At 40.9% G+C, this 20,784-nt stretch overlaps 1 protein-coding gene across 1 annotated transcript in view; it reads left to right on the top strand.

The window, feature by feature from the left end:
- Positions 1 to 340: 340 nt before the first annotated feature.
- LOC139324566 (transcription factor Sp4-like) overlaps positions 341 to 20,784 on the top strand; it is a 96,196-nt gene continuing 75,752 nt past the window's right edge. The window contains exons 1-3 of the mRNA XM_070954280.1: positions 341 to 393; positions 928 to 1,016; positions 9,925 to 11,446. Of these exons, the coding sequence (XP_070810381.1) occupies positions 387 to 393; positions 928 to 1,016; positions 9,925 to 11,446 (1,618 nt within the window). The 5' untranslated portion in view covers positions 341 to 386. The remainder of the gene's footprint in view (positions 394 to 927; positions 1,017 to 9,924; positions 11,447 to 20,784) is intronic.

The raw sequence follows: 20,784 nt of genomic DNA, 5'->3' as shown, positions 1-20,784 counted from the left end.
CTGCCCTCCGTCCCCCACTCCTTTTTCTCCAGGCCAGTTGCCGCTCGCTTCGCTTCCCTCCTTGGGGTGTGCTGGTGTGTGTGTGTGTGTGTGTGTGGGCGCGCGCACCAAGGCTTCCACAGGCCCCGCCCTCTGCACCCTCCCCCACTTCGTCCTGCTCTAAATTGTCAATCAGGCGCCAGCGCTAACAGAAGCGCCGGCAGCGGGCGGAGAGACAGGCAGCTACGCTGTAGCCCAGGCGCGGTCATTCATCCAAAAATAGGCCGACGTGCTCCTCCCAGTTCCACCAGCAACCGGCCTTCTCTCGCCGCTATCCTCCAGCACTCCGCCCTCCGTCCCTCCCTTCTCTCCTCCTGGAGCCGCGCCTCAGCGGGCGTTAATGCGGGATGAACGGTACGTAGCCCCCCCTCCTTCCCTCCCGCGCCATCCCACCTACCTGCCTCATTCCTCCGGAGCGCCTTTCTCTTCCCTCCTGCCCCTCCTCCTTTCTCCCTCTTCCATTGCTCCTTTCTTTCCTAGCCCTCTCCTGTGCACATCCCTCGCTCGTTCCTATTTCCTCCCATTTTCCCCTCCCCTTCCCCTCCCTTCTCCTGCCCCTAAAGCATCCTGGGCCACTCAGTAGCCGTGGATGCTTTAGGGGCAGGAGGCGGGGGAGTGTTGTGGGTGTTTTTTTCCCCTCTGCTTTACTGTCTCCGATGGCAGAAACCAATCAAAACTCCCCTTTCTGGGCGTTCACTCACCCACCCCTGTAGGCCGGGTTTAAAACCACGTTTCTAAAGTCTCCTTGTTTTCCACTAGAAAGGTGGACAGAGGCTTTCAACTAGCGGGAGCATGGAGGACCAAGGGTGGGTGAGAACGTTCTGATTATTTTCTGTGGCAAAATAGAAGTGAAGGATGTTGCTTAATATGTTTTGGGTTTTTTTGAAGATCAAAAGGAGGAGGAAGCTATGCCCTCCGAAGGAGAGAAACCTGAGGCTGAGAACAACAATAAGAAAAACAAAACTGGAGCTTCTCAGGTAAACTGTCTTAAGGAGTTGTCTGGAGGAGAACGAGAGGGAGGGAGAGAAGAGATGGCAAACATCCTACATTACTTCCAAGTATTTCCAGATGGGATCAGTTTTCATCAAAATTTACTTTAGATGTCTTTGAAATGCTAGGTGGAGGAAGAAATGATTAGTTGGAGTGGGTAATATAGGTAATTTCCCATTAAACACCCTCTCCATAGCTTTATGTTTAACTTAACTTTCTTAACACAATTTTTGTTCCTGGCTTCTAAATATTGCATTTCAACTGCTTATGCCTAAAACCTATGCAAAAATGGCTATGTTCGTTACAAACTTTGATTTTGTGACCACAGCCTACAAAGGTTTTGTATTTATAGAGACAAAACAGGAGAATTTTTATCTTTTTAAGCAGTTAGAGAAAGCACAATATATACTTGCATGGCAAATACACAAAGACAGTCAAAACCACTCAAAAGGGTTCAGAAATGAGTAGATTTTCTAGATTTGCAGCTATCCTGCAAATCGCTTTCTTTTTTTTTATTGAAAAAGTTTTCAAATACAAATTTCCCCCCCCCTTTCCCCCCCTCCCTAACCCCCCTCCCCCTCCCCTCCCCCCATGGCTTCTCCAAGATGAAATCCAAATTAATATCACATTATATAATACTTTACCACCCTTATACACCACCCCCTATGTGCTATACATTTCTTCCTAACATTATTATTATATCCCCTGTATACTATACATTTAACAGCATTCAGCTAACTATATAATAGATCCTAATTTGGCATTTATTCTACTCATAATCTACCCATTTCCTCCACCTAGATACTTATATTTCTTTTAAATGTATTAATATCTAAACATGACATCCTAAACTAAGCAATCAGTAACCTAACCTATCCCCTTGTACCATATCAATTTTATATCACCCACTTTCCTACAGGTCTACCATACATAATATATTTAATATCTTTATTCTTCTGCCCATATCACTAAAAGATATTTCCATAAAACCCTCAAATGACTTTAAATTTGTATTCCATATAGTATCTTCTGTAATGTCTTTCAACTAGATTGTTAATTCCATCGACCATGCTAGGGTAACATCAAGTCCTGCATCCAACAGTGTATTCAGTATCTTCAATTACCATCTGCCCCCATCATCAATAAGTATTTCTGTATATAACCCCCCCCCCCGAGTGACTTTATATTTGTATTCCATATGGTATCTTCTGTAATGTCTTTTGTCTAGATTATTAATTCCAACAACCACGTTAGGGTAACAGCCAGATCATCTGCATGCCCCAATTCCATAGTTCTCTTGCCTTGTAGCTCAACATATACGTAATCCATTTTTCAGAGAGTCCAAAATAGAAAGTTCCAGTCCGCTCAATCACAGGCCATCTTCCACATCCCGAAAAACACCAGCACTGCAGAGATCTGTTATTCTTCTCAAAATAGTATAAGTCTGTAATTTGCCTCAATTATATTTTCATGTATCAGCCTTCTATAAATCCCGCTTATTATATTTAATCGTCTCTTAAATAACTGGCATTAATCTGTTGGCTAAAAAAGAATTGTTTAACTTAAATTTTTTTAGTTTTGTAGAACCTGCTTCTTCTTTTCTTAACTTGTTGTGGTTTAGACCTCCACCCTGGTTGCCTTTCTAGGACTTGTATATCAGCTGATTGAATTACATGCTGGTCTTTAACTTGATAAGACATCAAATCGAGATCCAAAGCCGCCTCTCTTATATTTATAGGTGATCCAGCTATAGCCTCTGAAGGAGAATCCAAAAGCGGCTCATCCAAAAAGCCCTCTATAACTTGTTGTTTTTCCATTACCTCCATCTCCATCTGCTTAGCCTGAGTTTCAATCTCTTGTTCATTTTGCTTTTCTTTATCCCCCTCCTGTATTCCTGACACTGATGACATACATGGAGATGTTGGGCCCATTTTTAAAACCTTGTAGTAAAATTGTTCCGCTTTTTCAACAGTGTTTAATTGATATCTTCCTCCTTGATATCTCAATATTATACCAACTGGAGCATCCCACCTAAATGGGATGTTTTGTTTCTTTAGCTCAGTCACCAAAAATCCAAAGTCCTTTCTATCTTTTAACATCTTGGACGGCAGTTCTTTATATATCCAGATCTTCATTCCATTCATTTCTAGAGTGGAGTTAAAAGACTTTTGCACAATATCATTTCTTATTCCTTTATCAGTAAAATAAATCACCACATCTCTAGGCAATTGTCTTTGCTTTGCCACCCAAGAATTTACTCTGTAAACCTTATCAATCTTACAGAATACCTCTTCAAAACTAACCTTTAAAATCACAGCCAGAACTTCAGCAGACATCTTTCTCAAGTCCTCCCTGTTATTTTCCTGTATTCCCCTCATTCTGATCGCAAATTCCATGGATCTGAATTGCATCATTGTAACTTCATTTTCAATCCTTTGCTTTATATTATCTACATTGTAAATCTTGTGATCAGCTTCCTTCATTTTAGACTCTATTTCTAAATTGATATCTTTATCCATCTTTATAATTACTTCTGAAAAGCTTTTCAAAGCTGTTGCAATATAGCGCTTCAGATTATCATACTTTTGTTGAACCAACTCTTTAATTTCCTGTCTAAATTTTTCAAGATTCTGGTTCATAATCTCATCATGTCTTGCCAGCTCCTCCACAACAAATTCCTTTAAGTCTTTAAAACCATTCTTCTGCTGCAAGCTCAAAAATTGCTCTTGTGATTTATAAATGGGGGAGCCCCTCCCCCACAGCTTGGTTGTCTGGCTTTGTCAGTTTTAACGCCATCCTGCCACGCAAACAGACTCTCTTTAAAGAAAAAGTCTTCTCTCCACACAATATCAATATCAAGTCTCTAAAAAGGAAGAAGCATGAAACAAATTTTTCTCTTCTCTCCTAGCCAGCGCTATTGCTTCAAATACTTTGTAGCATATTAAACCATTCAAACGGAAAGACTTTCGCTTTCAGCTTTCTTCTCAAGCCTCAGCCAGCCGCCATTTTAAACTTTTTTTCCCCCCTTTCACTCTTTCTTCATTCTTAAAATCAATCATAGGGTTGTTACAAATACTTGCAATTTAGAGTCCCAAATCCAGATTTCATCCTGCTTATTCAAGCAATCTGTTAGTTTTCGCTGATTAGGTTGGTCACATCGTCTAGCTCTGCAAGGTGCAGAGTTCCCCCGAAGCCCGGAGCAGCGGCGAGCTGGATAGGGAGCCTCATCCTGCTTCCTCCTCAAGAGTAAAAAAAAACTCTGGGGACTTCGCAGAGGGCTCTACCTGTTCTCGCCGGCTCTCCTCACATTTCCTTAAAGAAACAGAGTTTTTCGAGCCGCCTCTCAGCTGTGAAGGCGGCTCTTTACGGGCGGCGGGGGTGGCGGTCCCAAAAGACCGTCTAGCGATGACGGAAGCCAAACCGGAAGCCCTGCAAATCGCTTTCTTGAAGAAGCCCCGAAACATAGTCCCGCATCACGTTTTCATTATACTGTCCTTGGTAATGACATTCAAAGTCCAGTATATTGTGAAAGCACTCGTCTTACTCCTCTGAGTAAGCACCCGTGTTCTCTTTGAATTTGTCAAGATGAGCATCAAGGATATGGACTTTGAGGGGACATTCTGCATCCCATTTTGGCATAGTTCTTTATGTAGAGTTTGAACCAGCTGCTCATAGCTTTCAGCCTTGTGATTGACCAGAAAGCCGTGAACCACTGCAACGAAACTGTTCCAAGCCACTTTCTCCATCCTGTTCAGCTTCTTGGCAAATTCGTCACACACTCTGATCTTCCTGATCTGTGGTCCGACAAAGATACCAACTTTAACCTTTGCCTCCAACAGCTGTGGAAAGAGATCTTGGAGGTACTTGAAAGCTGCCGACTCCTTGTCTAGAGCCGTGACAAATTGTTTGATGAGGCCTAATTTGATGTGCAGTGGTGGCATCCGAACCTTCTGAGGGTCTACCAGCGGATCCCACTTTGTTGTTCTTCCCTACGGAGAACGTGGTCTGCTGTAGCTAGTCCCTTCTGTGATAGTGCGCCTTAGTGTCTCAGCTGTCCCAGAGGCAAAGAAAACAAGGAAATTTTGTGAAATTGGAGGCCCATCAGGAATGACACCATTTTGAAGTCTCCAATGACCTCGCAGCCATAGTCGTCATACTTCAAGGCACTCAGCAACATCTTGACACTGGTGTAGTCCTCTTTGAGGTGCACAGAGTGAGTCATAGGGAGAGACAGGTACTTGTTCCCGTTATGAAGGAGCACAGCTTTGAGGCTCCTGGAGGAACTGTCTATGAATAGGCACCATTCACTCAGGTTACAGGTGATTCCTATAGCCTCGAGTAGACCAGCGACATTGTTGCAGAAGCACAGCCCATCTTGTCGACTGAAGTTGGAAAAACGGTGATGCTTTCTCTGAATTGTGACTTGCACACTTTAATCCAACAAGTTCCACTCCTTGAGCCTAGATGTCAGAAGCTCAGCATGGGACTTAGTAAAACCAAGGTCTCTGATCAGATTGTTGAGGTCTTTCTGGTTGGGGAAGTATGGCTTTCTCTCCTCAGCCACATCTGTGAAATTGTAATCTGTATCTGCAATATCTTCCTCACTGTCTGACTTGCTTCTCACTTCTGAAGATGGCTGATCCCTCTCCAGAGGGGTGGGAACGGGGAGCTCAGGGCTGTGTAGTACTGGGGTGATGAAGGAATGTCTGGATACATGATAGGAGGTGCACTCTTGCCAGTTCGATGTTTGGAAGGGTCCACCATGCAGAAGTAGCAGTTGCTTGAGTGGTCAGTTCCTGCCAAATTCTTGGGATAGCAAACTTCATGGATCTCTTTTTTTCCCCTGTACCAGCCTGTAAACAGCAGAATTATGACTTTCACAATTCTTTATTATAGCCAATCTAAATAAAAGTAGAGTGGAGTTGATTTCATGCTCTGATCTATCTAGTGGGGCTGATGGATAGCTCTCTCTGAATACTTTTTAAAATATTTATCTATTTAGTAGTTTATAATATATAATACAAAAATCCGAAACAAAATAGTAGGAAAAAGGGAAGGGAAGAGTGTGGGACAAGGGGGGAAAAAAAGAAAAGGCGTTGACTTCGACTCCCTTTGGTGCAGTAGAATAAGGTAATGGCATCAAACCTCAATATTTACTTTTGCATAATAATATAAACTAGCTATTTCTGTAACAACAAACCTATTAATTGGTAAAACCCAAAATCAAAGTTTCATTTTTTTCCACCTCAAGCACAAGTCCAGAAGCAGTTTCCAAGTAGAAACAAAAGTAATTGTATTTTTTTTTTCTTGGATCAAAGCAGTCAATTTGGCCATCTCTGCTAACTCCCAACAACTTTTGCAACCATTCATCCATTGTGGGAATCAAAGTGTCCATCCATTTTTGTGCGTAATCTTGCCGCCGTCAACATCTATAACATCAAAGTTCCAATTTTTTCCCCCAAGTCTTTTTTCATTAAACCCAGAAGAAAACTTTCTTTATATTCACTTTGAGAATCTTCTGTGTTAAGAGATGAATCCTACTTCAATATGTCTTTGTTTTATCACATGTCCACCATAAATGATAAAAGGTCCCTTCTTTACATTTGCGTTTCCAACATTCATTTGAAATACCTTTATACATTCTTGACAACTTATCTGGTGTTAAATACCAACGGTACATCATCTTATAAAAATTTTCTTCTAAATTGTAATGTAGTGTAAATTTTAGACCTTTCGTCCACATATTCTCCCATTGTTCAAGCATTACATGATATCCAAAGTTTCTTCCCTTGCCCACTGAGTCATGCAATGTTTAAATATTCATTCTCCAAATTCAAATTCAATAACAATCCTTCTGATTCTAATTCCTCTTTGGGTTTGAGGATAGGATCACCAAAATTAAAAGATATTATTTGACCATAAGTCCACCAGTCTGGCTTCACTGCCATTTCCTTTCCTTTCTACTGCAATGCTCTCTACATGGGGCTCCCCTTGAGGAGCACCCGGAGGCTCCAACTGGTCCAGAATGCGGCTGCGCGGGTGACTGTGGGGGCAACATGGTGCTCCCATGTAACACCTCTCCTGCGCAAGCTGCACTGGCTTCCAGTGGTCTTCCAGGTGCGCTTCAAGGTATTGGTTCTCATCTTTTAAATGCTCCATGGCTTAGGGCCTGGGTATCTACAAGACCACCTTCTGCCACCGATAACCTCCCACTGGCCAATACGCTCCCACAGAGAGGGTCTCCTCAGGGTGCCGTCAGTCAAACAATGTCGACTGGCGGCCCCCAGGGGGAGAGCCTTCTCTGTGGGTGCACCCGCCCTCTGGAACGAGCTACCCCCAGGGATACGATTGATCCTGGACCTCCGTACTTTCCGCCGGGCCCTGAAGACTTTTCTATTTCAGCAAGCCGGGCTGGCTTAAAATTTTTAACTGGTTAATTTTATGGGTAAGGGGTTTTAAATTGGGGAAGCCAAATTGATTTAATTATGTTTTAAATTATTTTAATTTTCATATTGTATGTACTTTAATCTTGGCTGTTCACCACCCTGAGTCCTTCGGGAGAAGGGCGGTATAGAAATTTAATAAATAAATAAAATAAATAAATAAATAAAGTTTCCTGGGGGGACACCCAGAGAAGCATCTTCACAAAAGACCTTGTTTTATATCTATTCCAAACTCTTAGGATGGCACGTCTAACAAAATGGTTAGTAAAATCAACATTTACTTTAACCTTGTCATACCACAAATAGCTGTGCCATCCAAATCTTAATTCATGGCCCTCTAAATCAAGTAACCTCTTATTCTGGAGCTTAACCCACTCTTATAATCAGACCAAACGGCAAGCATCAAAATACAATTTCAAGTCTGGTAAATCCAAACATCCTGTTTCCTTAGCACCTTGCAGTGCTTTGTATCTAATTCTTGGTTTTTTCCCTTGCCATATAAACTTGGAGATATCCATCTGCCATTGTTTAAATGGAGTATCAGTTGCAAGTGTTGGTAACGTCTGAAAGAGAAACAGCATCTTTGTTAAAACATTCATCTTAATTACAGAAATTCTACCCATTAATGGTAATTGCAGTTTATCCCATCTCAAATAAGTCCTTTTTGATATCATCCCAAAGAGGCACATAGTTATTTTGAAACAGTTTTGCATTTGTATTTACCAGTGTAACCCCCAGGTATTTCATCTTTTTCTCAACCTTAAAAGCCAGACTTTTTAGTCAATATGTCACCATCCTGACAGGTCATATTCTTAATAAGCATTGTTGTTTTCTGTTTATTTATTTTAAAACCTGCTAAAACCCAAAACTCATTTATTTTTCTCATCAAATATTCTATATTATGTTTTGGGTCTTGTAAAAATATAACCAAGTCATCAGCAAATGCCCTCAATTTACAAACTTCCTTTTTAATATTCATACCTGTTATTTTCTCATCTTGCCTGATATCTCTATTCAAAACTTCCAACAACAGTATAAACAATAAGGGAGATAGGGGGCATCCTTGTCTCATACCCTTTTGAATTTCACAGGAGTTGATTAAGTCCCCATTAATAATAATTTTTGCTTGCTGTAATGTATAAACTGCTTTAATCCCCTGGATAAAATTCTCCCCAAAGTCCATGTCTTCCAAAACCTTAAACAAATGAAAACCCAGTTTAAATTGTGAAAGGCCTCTGCATCAAAGAATAAGCTGCAAAGAAAACTTAAAAGTATGTGCCTCTTTGTTCAGCAAACAGCTGAACCAATCAGATACAAGTAAAATTGGAACTGTTTCTCACCCTCCTCAAAACACCATTTAAGCAGTATTTATTTTAGAAATAAAAAAAGTTTAGCAAATAAGTACAGCAGAGTCAGTTAAAGGTGATAATAAAATCCTCTAAAAAGTTTAAATCCAAAAGTTTTTAAGATAATTTCCGCAATGATTTCTGGCTTCTTTATTTTGGCTTAGTTACAGCAACTCCTCCCCTCCTCACCATTTTATACTCACAAAGCTTTAGAAATGATATTTCAACAAAAAGGAAAAGCAGGCTGCAGCCAAAGGGAGCCTCTTTTATAGCAAAAGGTATATATGCATAAAGTTAGTGTTCTAAGAGATGGTGGCACCCTTTATTGTCCGTTTTAAATGGCCGATTCTTCCATAGCGAAAATTATCTTGGTTGCCCCGCCTCCAGCCAGAGGCTCACCCAATTACTTCTTCAAGAAGCTCTCCAAGAGCATCCAGCCATCCAGGGGAACAAAAGGGTTAATTTCCAGAGCTTCCCCTTTACCAGGGAAGTTTCTTCTGACTTGGAAAACAACTCTCAAGTACAAATTCATGGAGAATTGGCAGCAGACCAAAAGAATACTACCCGCAGGTTACCAAAGTTCCAGCAGAAGTCAACATAGCAGATTATATAAACGAGAAAAAAAGATATTTCGCACATTAGCTAATATTGTGGAAGCTATTACCATAGGGTATAATATATATATTGTAGTCTGTATTTTCCTAGAACATTGAAAATACTGAAAATTGTCTTAATTTCAACTCTTTTAAACTCGAATAAATCACTGAAATTCTATCTAGCGAGCAGGAATTGTTCTGGCCAATTGTAGAAACTTCTGGACAGTTCTCACAGTTCCAGAATATTCTGGAAGTCTACTCAGCATTGAATGTGAACCAAGAATGTTCTTGAAAACAAGTTCAAAATACCTTTGGCCTGACCACAGAAGTAAAGTTTTTGTGGAACAATAGCTAATTTCTATTTGTTTTAGGTATAAGGGATTAGGAAAACACACTTTGTATCCAGGAACAAAAACTAAATTGAATTTTGTTACTTAGTGTAATATGTAGAATGCTGTTGCTGCAGCTTCTTTGTAGTGCACGTTCTAATACACATAATATTTTTATTAGGATTCTCAGCCCTCCCCTCTGGCTCTGTTGGCAGCAACCTGCAGTAAAATAGGAACTCCTGGTGAGAATCAAGCAACTGGACAACAGATTATTATAGATCCTAGTCAGGGTTTGGTGCAGCTTCAGAGTCAACCACAGCAGTTAGAATTAGTAACAACTCAGCTTGCTGGAAATGCTTGGCAATTTGTTGCAGCTTCTCCTGCTTCAAAAGAAAACAACCAGCAAACATCTTCTGTTGCTTCAACTGCAGCAAGTCTGTCCAATAGCAACAATGGAAATGTATCCCACAAAACAAAACAAAACAATTCTTCTGGAGTAACACCAGGACAATTTCAAGTTGTCCAACTACAGAGTTCAGGTAGTAGTGTTCAGTACCAAGTGTTTCCACAAATTCAGACAACAGAAGGTCACGTTCAGATAAATCCTGCTAATGCCACAGCTCTGCAAGATATACAGGGTCAGATTCAGCTCATTCCTGCAGGGAATAATCAAGCTATTATTGCAACTACAAATAGGACATCTTCTGGGAGTATTATTGCTCAGAATTTGGCAAATCAAACAGTCCCTGTCCAGATTAGGCCTGGTGTTTCTATTCCATTGCAGCTACCTATTGCTGGTACTCAGGCTCAAGTTGTAACTTCATTACCTATAAATATTGGGGGAGTGACTCTAGCATTACCTGTAATAAATGTTGCAACTGGTAGTAGTTCTGGACAGGTTGCCCAGTCCACTGATAGTGGACTTTCCAATGGAAACCAGCTATTGTCAACACCTGTCACAACAGCTTCTGTTAGTGTTATGCCTGATTCTCCTCCTCCCTCTTGTACAACTACAGCCTCCACATCACTAACAGGCAGTGAAACGTTAGTTACTACTGCAGAAACAGGCCAGTATGTAGGTACAGCAAAGAGTTCTGAAACTAGTACTGAAGAAATTCAGATGACCACATCTGAAACAGAGGTACAAAATTGTAGTCAGCTTCAGTCTAATGGGTTGCAAAATGTGCAGGATCAGTCAAATTCAGTACAACAGGTTCAAATAGTAGGTCAACCTATTCTTCAGCAGATCCAGATCCAACAGCCTCAGCAGCAGATTATTCAAGCAATTTCTCCACAATCTTTCCAGCTTCAGGCAGGACAAACTATTCAGGCCATTCAGCAACAGTCTTTGCAAAATGTTCAGCTGCAAGCAGTGAGTCCAACACAAATACTCATAAGAGCACCAACTTTAACCCCATCAGGACAAATCATCTGGCAGACAGTACAAGTCCAGAATCTTCAAAGTCTTTCAAATCTCCAAGTTCAAAATGCTGGGCTACCCCAGCAGCTAACTATTACCCCTGTATCTTCAAGTGGTGGTACGATTGCTCAAATAGCACCAATAGCTGTTGCTGGCACACCAATAACACTTAATACTTCTCAGATTGCCTCAGTGCCTAATCTTCAAACAGTAAGTGTACCCAACTTGGGTGCTGCAGGTGTTCAAGTGCAAGGAGTGCCAGTCACTATTACAAGTGTTGCAGGTAAGTCCTATCCATTTGGAAGCATAATAGTACTGTATAAAGATATACTTGCCTCTATATGCAATAGTATATAAAGATAAATTTACCATTGGCAAAATAGCACCATGCACCAATCTTGCCTGGGCATTTACTACGTCTGTCTCTGTCTCTCTCCCTCTCCCTCTCTCCTTAATTTCATGCTGAATGAGAGGAATCTTAAACCCAAGATTTCAAATGTAGTTTTGGATGGTGCAAAGGGCTGCCATGGAAAGCGTGGAAATTCACAGTATGTGTGCCCTGTGAGATTTTTTGGGTTTCTGATATGTAATTAAAATTGACACTTTCTGTCCTGGGTTGGTCAATTTCCATCTTTATGCCTGACTCCTAAATTTTCTCATTACTTTAGTTATTCGTTATAAATAACTTAAGTTGCAACTTTAAAATATTGATTATAGCCTCTGCATTAGATAAATATATAATTACATATTTACATATCAATAAAATTGCTTGAATTATATGTACATAATATGTTTTGATTTAATAATTTTCTGATTCTGTTCAGGAGCCTTGGATTCATTTATGCAAACTGACTACCCCGTTTCCCCCAAAATAAGACATCCCCTGATAATAAGCCCAATTGGGCTTTTGAGCGCATGGCAATAAGGCCAAGCGCTTATTTCAGGGTTCAAAAAAATACAAGATGGTCTTACTTTCAGGGAAACACAGTATTAATTTACTTCTTCAAGAAAGTTATAGACCCTTTTTAAATCTGCAGACTAGGCAAATATTTTATTTCCTCTTTAAAGGAATTCATATATAAGAATTAGTCTTTTTTCCTCCTATTTCTGCAGTGTTTAAAAGAAGTTATTTAATGTAAGAAATAGTTTATTTTTATTTTTTAAATCCACTAAACCAAGATATGGTCATTTATAATTATAGTATATAATTACAGTTAATTACAGTGGAAGAAGAACCTATATCTTTTCAAGCTTAGGTTATATTTTACCATTACATTTTAACAGTTCATACATTCTTTCACTTTCTAGATCAGTAAGGTTACTTTTTTCAAGTTAGTACATTTTTTTAAAAAAAATTATTTATGGTTTTTTCTTTAACATACATGATTGCTTAGTGAACAGTATATTGGGTCAATTTACTTTATACTCAATACTGATAATAATATTATTTAAGTATACATGGTACCCTGTTTCCCCTAAAATAAGACATCCCCTGATAATAAACCCAATCGGGCTTTTGAGCGCATGCACTAAAGTCCCCCTGAAAATAAGCTCTCCCTGAAAATATTTAAACAAATGCGCAGCCGGTCCCCACCATTTCCTCTGGTTTCCTCCACGCGCCCCAAAATAATAAGACCTCCCCCAAAATAAGGCCAAGCGCTTATTTCGGGGTTCAAAAAAATATAAGAGGGTCTTATTTTCGGGGAAACACGGTAGTACTCTTCCAACTTCTAACATTTACGTATACTTAGTAATTGTAGTAAGTTATATTATGTGACAATATGCATAGTAATATTTTCCCAATTTTCAATTTCTACCTGTTTTCTAATTTTTAATAAAATAAATCCCATATTAAAAGGTATTATCTATCCATCATCCCTTGCCCTTTTTAGTATTTCAGCTCTTATTGACTTTTTGAGTGATCTTCCAACTTCTAAGATTTACGTATACATAGTAATTATAGTAAATTGTATTATGTGATAATATGCATAGTAATATTTTCCCATTTTCTAATTTCTACTACTATTTTCTAATCTTTAATAAAACCAATCCCATATTTAAAAGTATTGTATCTCTATCCGTCCTCTCTTGCCCTTTTTAGTATTTCAACTCTTACTGATTTTTTGATATTGATCCCATACTCCTCCCTTGAGATCTTGTATCCCTTTACATCACTAAGCCATTGAGCTTGTCGATCAGAAAGGTCGGAAGTTCGGCGGTTCGAATCCCTAGTACAGGTCTCCTGCGTGAGCAGGGGGTTGGACTAGATGACCTCCAAGGTCCCTTCCAACTCTGTTACTGTTACACACTCATGTTTAATCTAAGTATTTCCTCTTCCTCCACATCTGCCTCTCGCTTTCTAATCTCTAAAACACCCATCAGCAACTCTGTCAACACTTCTGGGAGATCTTTCTCTTTGCCCTCTTCTAACCTTTGACCTCTTGCAAGTTAATCTACTTGCTCTGTTTCAAGAATTTTTACTATCTCTTTCGTATCTTTGTCTGCTTGTATCATTTGTTGATTTATCTCCTCTATTCTTTCCTCCTTCTGGTTTCTCCTACTTTCTGAATTTTTTGTTCCTTCTTCATTGTCATTTGCTGGGAGTTTCCTAGTCCCACATCTGTATCATGCATTATTTCCATCATCTCCCTATGGTTCCTTGTCATCGCTTCCTGAATACATTGGAGCATTAATAGTATTTCCATTTGGGGTATATTTGTTCTTCCTTGTTGTAACATTTTACTTTATTTTAATGTGCTAGAAGTTACTCAGTAATCCATCCATGTCCCAATGTCCCAAGTGTCCAAAAACACCAAAAAGCCAATATTAGAAAAATTTGCTCAATCCCTGAACTGTTCCTCAGAGTACATGATGTTTGTAGTCCTCCAAATCTGCCGTTTTACTCTAAGTTATTCAAATTTGTAGGTCTTGTTTAATTTTTCTTCTTTTGCCTCATAAGATGTTCTATCATATAGAATGGCCCACCAAATTTCGCCATGTCACAATAGTTCACCAAGTCAGGTGTTCAGTTTCAAGGGCAATTCCTATTATTTATAATCCACTCTACTTTGAAAAATTTCGAAAGGCTCACCAACTACTCCCAAGCAGCCAAAAAGCAAGTAGATAGGGAAGCAAAACCAAAAAGACGGCCTTCCAGATGTTATTTGCCTTTCACTTTGTTTCCTTTTTTCTTATCAATCCTGACTTTCCTTTCTTCATCAATCCTGATGCCACCCCCCCCCAGGTCTTTTCCAACCATATAATAATATATCTTCTTTTGCCAGTAGGTGGCGTCCCAGCTCTAAGTTCCAATATTAAAACAAGGAAAAAGCTATCACAGCTGATTGTCAAAGTTTAAAAAATATCCATTTTCTTTATATAATTTCCTCTGGCAGTCAGACAGTATTTCCAGCAGATTAAAATCACTTTTCACAGTACCACTAATTCCAGTTCAGTCTTTCTATCTTTTAAAACTTCATATTCTTCCATTAAGATCTCATTTCTCTTTTGGGTCTATAATTTATCTCCGTGTGTTAATTCGCCGCTTTCTTAGCGCTTCGGAGTCTTTCAAAAATTCTTTTATTTAAAGTGGGTCTCTAATAAACAAGTTGAAAATCATCTCACCCAGTTCCAATCCACTGTTCACAAACCGCTCCAGATCATTTCTTTCTTTGGTTGCCCCAGCTTCAGTCAGCCAGAATGGCCGTCTCTCTTCTTTGTTGGTTGGGAGGGCGCCTCGGATCAAACGGAAGAGCGGCCGCTCTCCCGCGATCAAGGGATCCCTCCTTTCTTCATCACCACTCCAGGGTGACTTTAGCCCCTGAGGGCCCCCAACGAAGAAGAATCAGCTGGGATTTTGCGGAGCCCCGCTATCCCAACCGTCTTGCCGCAACGCCAAACCAGAAGTCTCAAGTTACAATACATCTTGATGCAGTAAATACTTGTTGTGGCTTCGTTGCCTGAGCCTGGGCTATCGACAGATGCAGACTCTGAGAGTGAGGGAGAGGAGTTGGCAAGGCCTCTCTCTCCAGGACCCTCCTCTCTGGCAATGCCTCCGGAGGACACCGAAGGCCAAGAGATAGGCCCAGAGCCAAGCACGTCCCCGCAGCCACAGGTGGACAGCGACGAAGGAGATAAGTGCTGGCTGGATCCTCGACAGCGGCGCAGGGAGAAGCATGTGCAGCAGAGGGAAAGGCGTGCCAGAGATTAGCTGAGTCACTGGACCACACCCCACAGGGTATAAATGTGGGTGTGGTGGCCGGTTCAGTTTGTGATGAGCAAAAACTAGAAATAATCCATGATCTCTGTGTTATTGGACTTTTACCTGCCTTGTCGGACTGCATTTGGACTAATCCTTGTATCGCTGAAACTTTGCCTGCTTTATCGGAATGCTTGCAGTCTAATCTTTGTTTTGTGTGAGTAAAGTCTGAATTGGCAGCTAGCCACTGGGTTGCTGCCAGCTTTATCTTCAAAGACTTTGTCGTGTGGCTTATTAACTCCCGGCCGTCTGTGGGGGTGCGTGTGTGGGACGGGGACAGAACAATACTTTGGAGTTTTATTACATATAGGTTGCAGTTATGGTGAATGTATAAAAGTAGCAGTAAAGGTAAAGGTTTCCCCTGGCCAGTCGTGTAACTCTAGTGGGCAGTGCTCTTCTCCATTTCTTAGCCAAGGGAGCCAGCGTTGTCCAAAGACTCTTCTGTGGTCATGTGGCCAGCATATATGCCAAGATGTACAGAACGCCGTTACCTTCCCACCGTGTGCAGCTTTAGCCCCCAATGCACTATTGATTTATAAAATCAAAGAAAGTAAAAAGTTTTAGCTAATAAGCCTTTACAATCTGAATTTCTTTAATTCCTATGGCCACCCAGCTCAACCAGGTGAATTGAAGCCTTATGATGTCAGCGTTCCAGAAAGTCCGCAACTCCAAGTAAAAACTCCAAGGCAGGCATTTCTCAAAGTTCCATTTTATGTAGTAGGTATACTGGCACATCTGGGAAAACCCGAATCTGAGGGTTCCGGGTTTTCCCTCAGTAAATCAAATCCCCAAATCCAGCCTCTTCACCCATCAATCTGTCACATGGTCCAATCATCATCCGTCCCAACTTAAGCCATCCCTGCAACCACTCCTCCTCTAGATGCATAAACACCATGACCTTGGCCGAAGGGAAGAATGCTATTATGTAGAACTACATTCACTCTCCTAAATCCCCCCTCCTACTTTCCCAGGCGAATGGAGTTGGCAGCGTGGAAGCTTCTGGTGCTAATATGGCTTCCAAAGCTGACAGGCATTCCCCCCCCCCCCCTGGAAAAACCACACTCTGGAAAATAAAATAAAATGAACAAAACACAAAAGAAGACGGTTAACACGTTCATAAAACCACTTAACCTCCTCTCCCCCCCCCCTCCCAGAGGACCCTTTGGTTTGTCAGGGAACTTATCGTGAAATTGTTTCACTAGTTTATCAGCTTTCAGATCCCAGCTTTTGACCCATGTAGCTTCTGACAAAGGGTACCCTTTCCAGTGTACTAAATATTGTAACCGACCTCATTGCAACCTAGAGTCAAGAATCTTCTTGACTTCGTAATGGGTTTCACCTTGTACTATCAAAGGAGGGGGGGAGCAGCTGGTAAGGGTCTCAAGGTAGAGCCCACTGCTGGTTTTAAAAGGCTGCTGTGAAATACGGGATGGATTTTTCCCAGGATTCGAAGGAGGTTAAGCTGGACTGTTACAGGGTTAATTGCCTTCACTATAGGGAAGGGACCGATGAATTTCGGTCCGAATTTCTTGCTAGGTAGCCTCAATCTTAGGTACTTCGTTGACAAATACACCTTATCTCCTATTCAAAAAGGCATCTGGAGAGACCTGTGTTTGTCTGCTTGGGTTTTATATTTCTCAGCTGCTTCTGCTAGGGCCGCCTTAGTATCCTCCCAACCCTTTTTCAAGGAGGTCATCCATTCTGTTAGGGACATGGAAATGGGTGGTTCTCTAGGCAATTCAGGCATAGGCACAAAATCCCTGCCAGTAGTTATTCAAAAAGGAGTCGATCCTGTCCTACTGTGTACTGCATTATTGTAAGCCACTTCTACAGACGGTAATAACTCTGCCCAGTTTTCTTGTTGATAATTTACATAGCATCTAATGTATTGTTCCACCATGGTGTTCGCTTTTTCAGCAGATCCGTTAGTTGAAGGATGGAATGCTGAGCTAAGCCCCTGTGATGACCCAATGGACCTTAGGAACTCCTTCCAGAACTTAGCAGTCAATTGGACCACTCGATCTGATATTATTCTCCAAGAGACCCCATGTAGCTTGTAGATGTGCTTCATGAAAACTTTCGCCAGCTTTTTGGCTGAGGGTAGCCCATTACAGGCAGTGAAGTGTGCTTGTTTGGAGAACAAATCAATGACAGTCCAAATCACCATGTTTCCTTCGCTTTCTGGCAGTTCAACGATGAAGTCGATTGCAATCTCCTCCCATGGTTGCATAGGTTCTGCCACTTGCTGGAGAAGACCAGGGAGTTTCCCCGGTCGGGATTTTATGGTGGCACAGGTAGTGCAGCTTCTAACATAGTCCTCTATGTCGGTTTTCATCTTTGGCCACCAGAATTGCCTTCTAACCAAATGGAGGGTTTTTAAGAACCCAAATTGGCCCCCTAGCCGAGAGTCGTGGCTACGTTTCAGCACTAGCAGTCTCATGGAGTGGGGCACATAAACCTTACTCCCTTTTCAAGCCAGTCCCTCCTGCAACGTTAAATCCGGTTGGTTTTCTTTGAATCAGGCATCGTCTGATAGCCCAGCTTTTAACTCCGCCGTCAACTTGTTTTCAGGGAGGTCGGAATGGAGTCTGGTTTGTGCCCTAGTGCGTGCTTGGGCAGCTGGCTGAGCTTCGGAGATCATGGCATGTACTACCTCTTCTCGTCTGCTTTCAAATTGGAGCTTCCTGGACAATGCATCGGCCAGTAGGTCTCCCCCCCCCCGGGGATGTATTTTAGCTTGAAGTTAATGCATTTAAAATACTGAACTCAGCGAACTTGTTTGGGGGAAAGTTTCCGAGGGGTCTTTAGTGCTTCGAGGTTTTTATGATCAGTCCATACCTCAAAAGGCTCCTTAACCCCCTCTAGGAAATGTCTCCAGGATAGGAGAGCCCATCTCACTGCAAAAGCTTCCTTCTCCCAAACCGCCCACCTGTGTTCCGTGTCAGTTAGCATTTTTGACACATACGCACAAGGCATTAGTTCATTTTGAACGTTCTTCTGCAGTAGGACAGCTGTGACAGCAACATCACTGGCATTGGCTTGGACTATGAAGGGCTTGTCTGGGTCAGGGTGTTGGAGGATCGGCTCCGCCAAAACCGCCGTTTTAATTGTTCAAAGGATTTCTGACAGTCCATTGTCCAAGCTAGGGGCTGGCTAGGCTTTGGCTTGGTCAGAGATGGACCGGTTTTTAGTAATTCCATCAAAGGGAGCGCAACCTTGGCAAAGGAAGGGATGAATTGTCTGTAAAAATTTGCAAACCCAGGAAGCTTTGAAATTGCTTCCGTGTTTGTGGGGGTTGCCAGTCTAGCACTGCCTTCACCTTTCCCAGGTCCATTTCGATTCCTTGATTAGACACCTGGTAACACCTGGAACTCGCATTTTGATACCTTCGCATAAAGTTTGGCTGCTAGGAGTTTTTTGAGTACTTGTCTGGCTAGTTTGATGTGTTCTTCCATCTTCTCGCTGAATATAAGAATGTCATCTAGGTAAATAAGGACCCCCTTATACAGGTGCTCATGCAGCACCTCATTGATCAGTTGCATGAACACTGCAGGGGCCCCTTGCAGCCCAAAAGGCATGACTCGGAATTGGAAGCTGCCCAGCGGGCAGTTAAATGCCGTTTTCCATTCGTCCCCCTCCTTTATGCGGACACGGTAGTAGGCTTCCCTTAGATCTAGCTTGGTGAAGATTTTGCCTTTTTTTATTATTATTATTAAAAAGTTTTTAAAAATTTTACAAATGTTTTCCCATCCCACCTCCCCCCTCCCTCCCCAACCCTCCCCCCCCCGACTTCCCAGAGCAAAATACAGGGTATAGCATTTAACAATCATGTACTAACATATGCTAACTATCTATAGACTCCTATCTCCCTCTTGTACTTTTAACTCCCCTTTTACATGACTAAATTTAAATACTTTTTAAAATCTCTTTATTCATAAACTATTTGAAACTTTTTAATCCGATATTTGTTTTGAATATAGTCAATCCATCTTCTCTATTCCAAAATATATCTTTCATTTGAATGGTCCTTCAAATACGCTGAAATTTTGGCCATCTCTGCTAAGTTCACTACTTTTAGTGTCCATTCTTCAATAGTAGGCAAGTCTTCCTTCTTCCAATACTGCGCCACCAAAAGTCTTGCTGCGGTTATTAAATTTAAAATCAAATTAGTCTCTATAACCGTACAATCTGTAATTATACCCAGCAAGAACAGCTGTGGAGTAAACTTTATCTTTTTAAGAATATTTTGCGTAATCCACCATATTTTTATCCAAAATGCTTTGATTTTTTTGCATGTCCACCATATATGATAATACGTGGCATCATCACACTCACATCTCCAACACTTGGATTGCAAACTTGGATACATACAAGCTAACTTTTTAGGATCTAGATGCCATCTATAAAACATTTTGTGAAAATTTTCTCTCAAATTTTGGGCTTGTGTAAATTTTACATTTCTAACCCATATTTTTTCCCACGTTTCGATCATTATTGGCTCCTCAATATTTTGTGCCCATTTTATCATACAATCTTTAACTAACTCCGTTTCTGAATCTATTTCTATCAATGTGTTATACAACCTTTTTATATGCATTTGGCTCTGATCTCGGATTTGTTTTACCAAGTTTTCCTCATTTTGCATGATACCAATTTTCTGATCCTCTTTCCATCTAGCTTGTAGCTGTCCATACTGAAACCAAGTTTGAATTATCCTTTCTTCTTTTAATACATTCAAAGACTTTAACTGTAATGTACCTCTTTCCATATTAAGAAGCTCTTTATATGTAATCACATCTTGTTTTTGTTCTGCACTTATGTTCTCTATGGCATGTCTGGGTACTGCCCATATACAGGTGAAACTCGAAAAATTAGAATATCGTGCAAAAATTCATTTATTTCAGTAATACAACTTAAAAGGTGAAACTAATATATGAGATAGACTCATTACATGCAAAGCGAGATAGTTCAAGCCTTGATTTGTCATACTTTTGATGATTATGGCTTACAGCTCATGAAAACCCCAAATTCACAATCTCAGAAAATTAGAATATTGTGAAAAGGTTCAATATTCTAGGCTCAAAGTGTCCCACTCTAATCAGCTAATTAAGCCATAACACCTGCAAAGGGTTCCTGAGCCTTTAAATGGTCTCTCAGTCTGGTTCAGTAAGAATCACAATCATGGGAAAGACTGCTGACCTGACAGTTGTGCAGAAAACCATCATTGACACCCTCCATAAGGAGGGAAAGCCTCAAAAGGTAATTGCAAAAGAAGTTGGATGTTCCCAAAGTGCTGTATCAAAGCACATTAATAGAAAGTTATGTGGAAGGGAAAAGTGTGGAAGAAAAAGGTGCACAAGCAG

This window comes from Pituophis catenifer, unplaced genomic scaffold, assembly GCF_029215685.1.
Source record: "Pituophis catenifer annectens isolate HBS135680 unplaced genomic scaffold, rPitCat1.0.hap2 SCAF_15, whole genome shotgun sequence".
NCBI classification, from domain to species: Eukaryota; Metazoa; Chordata; class Lepidosauria; order Squamata; family Colubridae; genus Pituophis; species Pituophis catenifer.
The sequence above is the reverse complement of the archived record's forward strand: the minus strand, read 5'-3'. Positions and strand labels throughout refer to the sequence as shown.